Genomic DNA, 12409 nt, shown 5'->3' on the forward strand with positions numbered 1-12409 from the left:
GAGGGATTATTTTTCCTGTCAGTACATTCAGCGACTTGCACGTATTTGTATAAGACTAGGAGCATCCTAAGCACTGAGAGCCTCTGTTTTGCATGTGTGAGTGTATAAACACAATCAATCTGCCAGTGATGTTTTCAGCTGACTAAAAACTGCCAGGCCAAACTTTTTTTTTGGATAACTTAGTATATGTTTAACTAAAGATAGATTTTTGGGAGAGCAAAATATAATGGATGAAAATATGTTTTGTGTCAATATGAATCAGGTAAGGTTCCTCAGGAAAGACACTGGGTGCTATCTCATTTTCCACTTACATTGCTTATTTCCATCTTTCTCTTATGGCCAATTCCTCTACTGTCTTGACATAAGGGAGGTTTTCCACTGCCCCTGCTCATGCGGAGTGATAATTCACACTGCAAACAATCCAGTTCCTAAAGGAGCAGACTATTTAGTGTTGTCATACATTTAATTTCCTTTTTTTTTCCCTGGTTACCTTTCATTATATTCCATTCTCTGAAATACCAACTGTCTTTTCTTTCAGAGATTAACTAATACATATCTAATCAAACAGTTGTTCTTAATTGTTTTTTTTTTTTTAACTTGGATGTCTTCTGCTTCTTTTTTAGACCTGAAGAAGCAATTGCTCACCCAAAAGTCTACTCTACTCTATTTGACCTAGCAGACCAAGTTTATTAGTGGGTCTAATAAAAGATATTTCCTGTGACTGTCTACAAACAAACATATACATTTTTGATTTTCACTGTACTGAATACATTTTCTGTATCAGTTTTCCTTTGTTGCAGGATCCCAGTGATTTGAAAATATGTAAAATGTATGTCACTCACCAGGTGTAACAAGGTGTAGCTATCACTTCTCCTGACAGAAATTCCCTGTCTTTCCAGGTACATGGACAACTGTCAGGAATATAACATTTCCCTCTATGCTCTGCCATCCTTCAAAACAAAAGAATTATTTTTAAGATGAAAGTAAATTCACAAGTAGATCAACACAGTTCATCGAGTGGTGCGTTGTCTAAACCCAGCCAAGGACATTTGGTCTTCCATCCAGGCAGCAAGGCCAATTGTTTCAGCAGCGAAAGCTGCCCAGAACAAATGATCTCCTCCTTGCACAGCTGGAGACCTAGCAAGGCTCACAGCTGCAGCTCCTTCTACCATGTGGTGGAGAAGTTTGTGTGAGGCTCAGCTCCTGCATGAGGGCACAGAAACAGAGGTGCTCCCCCTGCCCTCTGCAACAGCAAGGGCAGTGTCCGGGCCTGCTGCTTCCCACCTAACTGCAGCGCATTCATGTGCGAGGGATGCCGCTACGGGGCTGGTCCTCCCTCCCTGCTGCTCCATCCTCCTCCTGACGCAGGGAAGCAACTGAAGTGATGTGCCCACTCCTTTACCCAGAGCAGCAACCATCCTATTCTGAGCATAGGATAGCGAGCAGGATTATGGCAGCTGTTGTGGGGTGGCAGGACAGAAGAAACATAATTGACTAAGATTGGTGGTGGAGGCTACCTGTCCACACTGGGGAAGTGGAAGAGGCTAATGAGGTTAGATGAATCTGATGTCATTTAATACAAAAAGCTGCAAGTCCAGTTAGAGCACGAATAAGTGACTCAGAGGTCTGGCTAACCACTTTTTGCTGTCTCCTCATTTCCAGTGGTTTAGCAATGTTTACTTTACAAAAGCATTACAGACACTCCCAGTATTGCTTTGTAGGGGAGCAATTACTGCAGTTGTCATTCTGACAGATGACAAGGCAGAGAGATTTGTTTTCCAAGTACAGACTTGAGATTGCTTAATTCAAAAGTAAAAGCAACAAACAGAGTAGAATTTTCTTCACCTCACAATTACTGTTTCATTAAAGATTAAGTTGTTTTAAGTAAAAGAGTCAAGTTAAATGCTCAGAAAAATGCTGTATTAAAGATAGGAAAGCGCTAGAACAGATGTCTTAGGAAGGTCCTTTAGTGTCTCCATCAATGGAAGTTAGTTTTGTATCTGCCAACATTAATATAAGTATTGTTGACGCTGCTTAAGAGCAGAAGAATAACCTTAGATGGTCTCATGAGGTCCCTTCCCACCCTACTCTTCGTACTTCTGTGATTCAGCTGTCCTATTCCATCTCAGTGCTAGGATGTCTTTCACTGTATCTCTGAATGATGAATTTGCTTTGGTTCTTATATTTCTTTATGAAGTTTTGAGCAATTCTATTCAATTTCTATAGAATACCAGAGACTCAGTGTTTCTTATTCCTTGTCACCTCTTTAAGTACTGAATACTCTTGCTTTAAGAGGACCATTTTTGGACACTAGAGTCCATCTAGTCATGGGGTTCCAAAGGAGAGGCCTTTGATACCACACATGGGCAGTTTTACTTTGCGAGCACCATCAATACCCAGGATGCTGGAAACCGGCACCAGTACCTGGGAAAATTCCAGATTCTACCCAAAAGGTTAGATCATCAGATTGAACAATGGGTATGGGCAGAAATGGGGTGGGGAAGGCAAGAAAAGGAGAGGAGCAGCACTTTAAGAGAATAAGAAATGACATAGTAGTAAGACTACTCATAACAAGGCTTTCATGCCTTGTTAGATATAGATTTAATACCATTAAGTATATACTTGCCATTTTCTTCTATAAAAGAGACACAACATCTGAACCAAACTTTTAAGATAACCCTACTGGACCCTTTCTCCCTCAAAGCCACTAACCAGCTACTCAGACCCATGAGCACAAAAAGCATAATGGCTCCAGAAATATAATTTAAGACTGAGGATGGTACTAATTACATATTTACTTTTCCATTAAATTTTTTTTTAAAAAGCTAATTTTCCTACTTACCCGAATAATTCATGTGTATCATATAGTTTTATTCCGTTATTTGACAGAAACTTGGGGTTTTGCTTTTCCGTATCCCCTTTATATTATATCATTCAGAAAAGAACCAAGTAATACATTCAGTTTTAAATGGTATAATCCTACTCAGCAGGAGTAGGGGGCTAGCTTTTTTTTTTTTAACCTATATTTTAATTATTTCAAAATTTCAAATGAATTTTCATGATAATGCTGGTAGTTTAAGCTCATGCAAATATCATGGGGATGTATCAGCAAATAATTATCAATTTTTACATGATGGCTTGCACAGATTCACACATTTTTGCATTAAAATAATTGTTTACTTTTATACTACCTGTCAGTGGTCTTGGAAGCTAATTCCTTGGGTGAAGTAGAGGGTGTAAAGGACTACAGAATATCAGGCAAGGACAGCTAGTAAAATTTAAAATAGTTATGCCTGAAATCTATCCTTCACCAGCACTTAGTTATCTGTGTACACAACAATTTATTGGAAGGGGAATTCTAACAGTCTTATTAGACTGTGATCTAGACACAACCAATATACTGTCAGGGACCATTGACTTACACATACAAAGAAAAAAAAAATCAAGTGTTGATTAAAAATCGGGTAGCACTCCACCTGAGATAGAATTGCAACAAGTTACAAATCTCATTTGACTCTTCACATTTGAAAGTGACTATACACAAGAGGTATCAGGAAAAAAAACACAGACAGAGTGGTAGTAGATTCTGATAGAAACTGCACAACAAATACTTTTAGCCTTCTACTTTTAGCTTTCTGCATTTGTACTTTGATTTGACCCCTGTAGAGCTCAGCAGACTGTTTTTGGAAACCAAATCCAAACATGAAAGCTGAGAAAATGAAAGCTTTGGCTGAATTCAGAAGAGTGGAGAGAAAGAGAGAGAGAGAGAATGAAGGAGAGGAGGGCAGGATCCAGCCTGCACCTCCTCCCTCCCTACCCCACATCAGGGATTGGCATCATCTAGGTAAGACAGTTGCTTGGGCAGCAAGCAGGAACGTAGGTGGTATTGTGCTATGACTTTATGTCATGTTTGCTTCTATACTCAAATAAACTACATTATGTAAGCGGTGGGAGTCATCCGCTGTCCTAGGAGTCCCAAATAACACACACAGACTGATTTAGCATGCTGGATATTTCATGGGATATTGGAACAGTAGTCTCGGAACAGGGAACTGTGGGACTTCAAATCAGGAAGCATTACAACATGGAGCGTCACACCAGCCAGAAGGAGCTGGCTTTTGTCAAAGAGACAAAAGAAAGAGCTGACCTTTTAACTATGATCATATTATATCTCTTCAAAAAATGACAGTGCAATAGTTTCAAAACTACAGATGTAATATAACTGGAATTCAAAAAAACCCCACAACAATATACAGAGTCACACAGTGAAAAGTATATATGCACATGGTGCTACAGAGCAGTCTAACAAAGGCTTACCCTGGAGGGCAAATACAGCCACTTGCACAAGGTGGTGAGGGGACACAGGAGAAGTTCATGGCAAGGTTTGCACAGGAGACCCCACAGTTTGCACCAGCTGCTGGTAATCCAGGCACAGGAGATCTGCAGTCATAGTAGATTTTTCCTTCAGGGCATATGTGAACTTGAAAGGTGAAATGCAGGTTAAATGAGATCAACACTGAAGGTTTTCTGTTGTTTTAGTTCATCTATTCATTTTTAATGCACAGTTAGCATATATTACAGTATACATAAGAGTATAATCAAAAATAATAGCTTATAGCTTCATTTGCATTACATGAGCAATATAATTAATATGTGTTTTAACGTACAGCAAACAAAAATACTTAACACTAAGCATCTGGGGTCTGGTCCACAGCCCATTTTTAAAAATCAAGTCATTATGTCTTATGTAGATAGGATTTTTAGAAGTGCCATAATAATCAGTGCACTGAAATACATTCTAAATCCATTAAAAATCCATTAAAAATTTACTTTCTAGAAGTCAAGGTCCTGAGTCTTCCTAAAGAGGAATACCGAGCCTAATTTTAGGCATTCCCATTAGAACGTATTGACCTATATCTCACTTGGAATTTTTAAAGGAATTTTTCCTAAAAATTTTCTCTGTGCAACTGTAATATGAGACAAGAATACAACTTACCTGTACCTTCTGTAGTGGCTTCAATACATTTCATTGTTCCATTCAAACACTGGCTGGCAAAAAGAAAAGCAAACTCATCTTTATTTCAGGAGAAAAATATGTTTGCAACCACCATATTAAAAAACACAGCACAACTTAACCCAATTTAAACAACTGAAATCAGGAGGAGAATGATGCTTAAAATCCCAAAACATACGATCTGATCAGCATTTTGTTGGCATTTCTAAATGCTGATCTGTAATGAGAGGCCTAGACTCACAGAGGTATTAAGGCAGTTATTCAATTGCTTAACTATCACTCAAGTGAAAAAAGGGAGCTGGGTACTTTAACCTCTGTGGGCCTGTAGGCCCAGGTGGTTCAGGATACTGGCAATGTAATGAAAAATCTTTTCCTCCTTGGTGAAAATGGAAGAATACTGTATGCAGATTGCCTCTTACAAAGAAGTTAGGATACACAGTTAGACTCTTTTGTTGATAAAATATACAGTCACAAAAAACACAGTGGAGAGTAAACCTTGTCCTCTTTTTTTTTTCCCCCTCTCTCTTCCTTAAAATATATATATACACATAGAGAGAGAGAGAGAGAGAGAGAGAGTGTTAGTTCAGTGTACACACACAGTAGACCATATATATACACACATATATATGTAGAGGCATAGCAATGCCAGAAAAATGAAGAATCTGCTCTCACCTCTTCAAGTACATGCTTACCAAGCTTCAGTTATAACAACCATAATATATGAGAACTCAGCAAGAACCAACCTTGACACTCAGATCCCAGACACATTTTTGAATTAGCAGGCTAAGAGCGTTCTTTGTAAAATGAACAAGTTTGATCAGGAGACCCGAGAAGTTTCCCTGTTTGTTTCAATAAGGTCAGGATTCCATCATAAATAAATGACACAAAATGACACAAATACAGCTCTCTGCAAGGCCTTGTTTGAAAGGCTTTCCAAAATAGAATCACACTGTTTATTCTTCTGAAACCAGCCTCACATTGCTATCATAATGCCCCTGAGTCTAAGAACAGGACTGCAGCCTCTGTGCATGTGTTCTGAGATGGTCTTTAGTCCCTGGCTTACAAAAGTTTGCATGTGTCATCATACAAAGATGTCCTCAGCAGTGCTGAATTCCTGGTTATGTTTTATGAAGCTTTTGTTATAATAAGAATGTATGTAATCCAATTTATAGACTACCTGTTACTAAGTGTGTAACAAAAAATGTCTTGATACAATAGAACTTTATTCTATATGAAAATATCTCAGTAGCGTTTGAGCTGGGAAACATGAAAGTTAAAACTCTTTTGTATTCAGACCTACCAGGAACCTGTTGAAGTGAGGAGGATTTCTCCAGGCTGGAGGGCTTTGCCCTTGTAATGACAACGACAGGCAGATCTGTTAGAAGAATACTTATGCATGTGGTTACAAAAGCAAAATGAAATGGGATTTAAGGTCAACTCATTTATCAAACTATTATGACAAACAGGCTTCATAATTCACTAAATCAATCTTTTTACTTATATTTATAATACACATCTAATTAAAGGCAAAAATTAAAGGATGAAACTCTGGCTGCATGGAAGGCAATGGCAAAACTCCCACTATCCTCAACAAAGCTAGGATTTTCCTCATGTCTCCATATTATTTACTTGCTGTTTCTTTGCATTGCAGTCTTACAGAAAAGTTTTTTTCCCAATTATGGGAGTAGTTCTGCAACATGTAACTCCTGTTCAAAGTAGTGTCAAAACTGTGGGCAGAGGAATTGTCACACCAAAGTCCACTTATTCAAGGAACCCTGAATTTGATAATAGCCAGATGGTACAGAAGAAGTATCACAGTTCTCTAGACACCATACAGTAATACGGGAATACCAGGCTTCCTCACACTCTAATAGTTCGAAACAGGCTTCATCCCTGCAGTACGAACCTTACTGACTTTTCCAAAATATTTGTCCTAATGAACAGCAGTAACTCTGAATAATCTTGAAATTTATATAAATATTCATTCCAGTTTTTAATTCAGTACCTAAACTCAGTATCTACCCATGGTGGTATGCTGTAAAATTTAGGTAAACAGCATAAAAAAACTATTTCGCTTCCTTTACCTTTTCCTACCCTTTCAACTGAATGTTTTTGCACTGTGAGACGGAGAAAACAGACACTCCCAGTCACTGTCTCCATTTTATCTGTGACTTTGTGGGTTACTATTACATTCCTTCTCGCTTTTTCTTACGTCTCTAGAACAGTCTTTTCATACAAAAATGCTTTCCCATGAATTAAAAAAGTTTCATCACTCTTCTCTAAAGCAGTGTGACACATCTATGAAGTGCTCTAGATGGCTCTAACACAAAATATTAGCTGAAGCCACACTATTGATCAGTACAAAAACATTTTAAATATGCACATATTGTTTTCTATCCTGTTTCTTAGGCAGTCTACATCTTGAGGGAAAGCGAAGAAAAACTCTTTCAAAAGCTTGCTAGAAAGAGGCAAACGTACCTACACACACGTTCTGTTTTAGTATGACTTACATTGATACACAAAAGTTGACCGACTCTTCAAAATATTTCCCATCAGGACAATTACATCCTTCAGCACAGTCATCACCACAGCTATTTGCCATAGAAACTGAAGCACAGGAGTGTTTACAGAAGGAAGAGCACTGATGATAAAGCATACCACTGCGACACATCACAGCTGGGGGAGCAAGAAAGGGAGAACAGCATACTCTTAAAAAAGTGAAAGATAAAAAACAAGCCAAGTATACCACAAGAATGCAAAACAGCAAAGCAAAATGCACTCTTGCTGCTCTGGGCTCAGTTAAAATACATTAGAAAAGTATGTTGCTTTACTGATTTCTTAAGTTAGAAGGGTTTAGATTAAGTATGGCTGTATGTTAGAAAGTTCCTTGGAAAAGGAATGAGTGTCTAAAATATATTTTGTATGCATAAGTGTGTGTGTGTATATGCTTACATGCACACCTGTGTGTACATATGCATGTGTGTATATATATATACTCATCTAGTAACTCAGGCTTCCAAGAGAGAAAGAATGGTTCAGTGGATAGGACATTACTCCTGATTTAAAGATGCCTTGTTTTAAATCCTTGCTCTGTCACGGATATGCTATAACCTATTTGGCAAACCACTTAGGTGATTTTTTTTCGTGAAACCTGAGAGGTCTGTCTCAGCATTCCTCTTGCAAAACACAAAACAATACTCAGATAAGAAACAATATTTTAAATAACAGGGACTGAGAGGAGTAATCATTTGTATTTTACGTTCTTCCTTCATCAGTTTGGTAATATTGAAAGGTCAAGGATCCTCTTAAGAATATTTGGCCCAGTTTAAGTTCTCCATTCTTAAAAAACAACAACAAAAACCCTATACACGATTACTGTCTTCAGAATATCTCAGGATGTATCTGTGGCATGTGTACAGAGCCTCCTGTACACACAGAATTATACCCCAGAATCTCCTGGTTTGCTGATCTTGCTGTCCTTCCTCTCTGCTTCTAAATTCTGGCGCAGCTTCAGCAACAAGAATACTATACCTATCGTCAGCTCCACCCCTGAATGAACTGGTAATATTGTATTATTATTATGCATTATGCATAATATTATTATTATGCATTGCAGCGGGATATATCCTGCCCACACTGACTGTACCCATGCTGCCTACCTTAGTCTAATGCAGGCTTCGATATGACTTAGAGGTTCAAATTTAGAAATTTAAGTTTTCCTTGTAGTCAATGGAAAGGGACAGACATCCCCTGTGAGGTAACTCAGAGCCCTCGAATTAGATGCCTAGCATAAAGGCTATTAGGATTCTCCCCTGAGTATTTCATGAGCCCATGGCACAATTCTAGTTTCCAGCATAAAATATCAATTTGCTGTATTTTTGGGTGAATGATTATTTCTAGATTTTTTCACATTTCTAAAAGAACCACCTTTCTGCAAATGTTACTCACCACAGTAAGAAATATGAGATCTGAAGTCAATAGCAATTCCGTGCTTGCCACAGACATAAGCATAGTGTGCAAGAGCATTACACAAACAGCTGCTTCCACATTTGCATGCATCAAAACGGCACAGCTGGTAATATAATCCTGGACTGATGTAGGCATGGCAGGGAGCAAAAAGTTCTTGATTGATGATATCACAGTGAGATGCATACCCAACTGAGAGAAGGTGACATTGTTTTAGCAGGATCCATGTTAATGTAACAATTAATCAAATGAATAGGATGGAATATTGAAACCAAAGGCACTCAGCCAATTTCTATACAAAGTCTTTTTGCAATGTTCTACAGTTTAAAACTGACACTGTAAGTATTTCCTTCAGCAACAAAATCCACTTAAGATAAAAATAGCTATATAAAATAGTTACATCTTCCTATGGTAACATAGGAAACACATAAATGGCAAACCAACTTATTTCAAGATAGTCCTCCAAAGTTTGGAATTTGTTTTTTCTTCCCCACTTGATGTTTCATTTAACTTTGAAATCAGCAATGGCCATATACTTCTTGGCATGTGGCCCTAGCAAGCATTACAAACTGGAGCTCAGGGACATGCAAGTCCTAAGCCTGCCATATACCTCCTGCTATGAACAAACCCTCCTCCTACCACCACAGCACACTGCCACCAGCTTTTTCAGATAAGTAGAGAGTATCTCAGGAACACCATAGTCCAGAGCCTGTTTAAGCCAACTCTGCTGCTAAAATAGAGTCCCTGCCCTTCCTCCTTCTTGTTCATACCCACCAACACAGTGACTCAAGGATTTCTGAAGTTTCTCAGTAAACCAGATACAAGAAGTCATCCTGATTTGGCCAAAACATAACCTGACAAAAAAAAGTAAGTAAACAAAGAAACAAGATATTTTTTTCCAAGTTTCATCAGATTCAGATCATCAGAGATCTGAAAAAAATGCTTGCGCTGGTGGTACGGGTGATAGCATGGGGCAGGACCCAGGGATTGCTTTTTCCCTTGTCAAAATTTGGCAACCATTTTCAATTCATTCAGATGAAGGGGAGCAAAGAACAGCAGCACGGAAAGACAGACCTAGTGACAGGGAAAGTTCAGCTGAAACATAAGCACTTTTACCAGCTGAAACCAATTCTTTACTCAGGTATTTGAACAAATCTTGGGATCTCAGATTGTTTGTATAGGTTTGTGTGAGAGACGGTATAGATGGAAGATAAGGAAACTCTTAAAAACAACTTATACAAGTATGGAGATTTTGATCTGAACGCTGGCTAGGCAAGACACTGTCTCCTGTTGCTTCTTTGTCAATCAACAAGCACGCATTGAGAATACTAGTTATTCCTCTTATTTGAAACAATTTACAGGACAACGGACTGTGTTTTGCCTAACACTTTGCATGTGAATTAGCCAGCGGAATTTAGGGCTAGTGGCCAGCACATCCAACATTAAATAGTTAACTAACTTGTATTTACCAAGGACTTATTTCAGTTTACATACTAAATGTATGGAAAGAACGATGCTTGCCAAAAAAAAGAAAAAGAAAAAAAATGTGCATCTAAAGCAGAAGTTAAATGACATAATTATTTTTCACTAATGAATAGTAATTAGCAGTGAAACTTATTCACATAGAAAACAAAAATCTGCCATGATAATATGATAAATCTAACTCCAAAATCCCATGTGAAAACATACCATTTTGCTGATTAACATTACAGGGATCAACCACAGGAATGTTGATAGGTATAGAACAAGCTGAGGAAACCTTCCATGCATTGGCATGAAGTTGCGGGGTCCCTTCTATCATCCCTGCTGGAGAACTGAAAAGGAAGAGATTGACATTGCATGCGTCCCACTGACCTTACAGACTATGCAGGTTAGGATACAAGTACATCAGAAAGCCTCAGATGTATGGTCACTTTGAATATTCAACATGCCAAAAGAATTTACATCCATGAAGTATAAAAGAGGAGAGGAAATATCAAGCTTTTTTCCCCTTGATATTTCCCCCTTTCTTGAAGAAATATCTTTACACTCAGAGTCTGCCCTTACTTACATTTAACACAAGTACCTTGAAATCAGCTGGCGAAAGCATTAATGAGAGCAGAATTTGGCCATTAGAGTACATACATTCAGTACATACATGACCCATTAATTTTGGTCTTCTAGACAGGGGTTGTTTGCATTTTGTTGGTCTTTCTCATTGAACATCTGAAAAACATTTATTATTGCTAAAAAAACAAAATCTGTGACATTATGGCTTGAGAAACTTTTGAGGAACTGAACCCAAAGAACAAGGAAAGTGAGCCCTTTAATTAAATTATTACTGTGGTTCAGAATTACATTTTTTCCCTTAAAACTTGATGAGGGAAAAAAAAAAGAAAACAAGTACTAGCAAGTGTTTATCAGGTGAGAATGCTATTAGCATTATCATCCACTCTTTTTATCAGTGCTCAGGTATTTGTTCTGATGATAACAGAGCAGCATGGAGGAGAAAGAATGCATTCAAGCAATATCATGGTCCAATTACTTTTGTAAATAATATGCTAATTTTCTTATTAAAAAGTAAAAATGATTTAGATCACTAAATTTATAAGTTTCAGATTTTAAAATGACTAATGTTGTAATTAAGTGGGTTTTTTTAATTGGCTAGTTTACTAAAGTATGAGCACATTAATGAAATGAACTGACTAGCTGATTATGTTTATCAGAATATTTCACTAGTTATTAAACACAAACTAAATGTACAGTATGTAACATACAGAAAATCATCTCTTAAATTTCCATTATAAGTTCCACATAGTCCCAGTGTTCTTCTCTTCCAGCTGACATCAACTTGAATGTAGAGCCTCTCTCCATCTTTAGCAAAAAGTATCTTCAAACCAAAACTGGTTTTCAGTTGGACAAACAAAGAAGATACATTCTGAATTTCAACAGCCCCTAAACACAGCAAAAGAAAAAGAGAAACAAAGTCACTGAAATCCAGCTTCCAGGTTCTACTGGTTTACCCATTAAAGAAAAGATTTTAAAAACTCAAAATCAAATGAGAAACTATGTACAACCTTATCTGTCTCCACATAACCTTGCCCATTCTCTATGTATGAGACTACATATCCTTATCATTAGCAACACAAATCAGGAATTGCAACTTGTGTCCTACTGTCAACAGTAAAAATGTGTTTCACCTTTCTATACCTGTGAGTTAGGCAAAAAACACTCTCACATCTAATTTTTTGACAAGAAAGCAATGCAACAGCATCCCTTTGGCAATGAGAAGAAAAGACAAGAAACCACTTGTTTCTAGCCCCCAGGAATGTTACAAGATTAATTAGCAGATGTCCATAAGCTGCATTGCAATCTTCAGCTAGAGGGTTCTATCTGACTACCATTGATATGACATCAGTATAGTTCCTTCCTTAAGTTGTATGTGAACGA

At 37.7% G+C, this 12409-nt stretch overlaps 1 protein-coding gene across 1 annotated transcript in view; it reads right to left on the reverse strand.

Moving 5' to 3' along the window:
• The window catches only part of OTOGL (otogelin like), a 96867-nt gene that overhangs the window by 61410 nt on the left and 23048 nt on the right, over positions 1-12409 (reverse strand). The window contains exons 17-24 of the mRNA XM_067289926.1: positions 11737-11914; positions 10670-10794; positions 8963-9172; positions 7525-7690; positions 6315-6389; positions 4997-5049; positions 4318-4480; positions 843-950 (exon numbers count right to left, since the gene is read on the reverse strand). Coding sequence (XP_067146027.1) covers positions 843-950; positions 4318-4480; positions 4997-5049; positions 6315-6389; positions 7525-7690; positions 8963-9172; positions 10670-10794; positions 11737-11914 — 1078 coding nt within the window. The remainder of the gene's footprint in view (positions 1-842; positions 951-4317; positions 4481-4996; positions 5050-6314; positions 6390-7524; positions 7691-8962; positions 9173-10669; positions 10795-11736; positions 11915-12409) is intronic.

The sequence above is a fragment of the Apteryx mantelli genome, chromosome 1, assembly GCF_036417845.1.
Source record: "Apteryx mantelli isolate bAptMan1 chromosome 1, bAptMan1.hap1, whole genome shotgun sequence".
In the NCBI taxonomy this organism is placed as follows: domain Eukaryota; kingdom Metazoa; phylum Chordata; class Aves; order Apterygiformes; family Apterygidae; genus Apteryx; species Apteryx mantelli.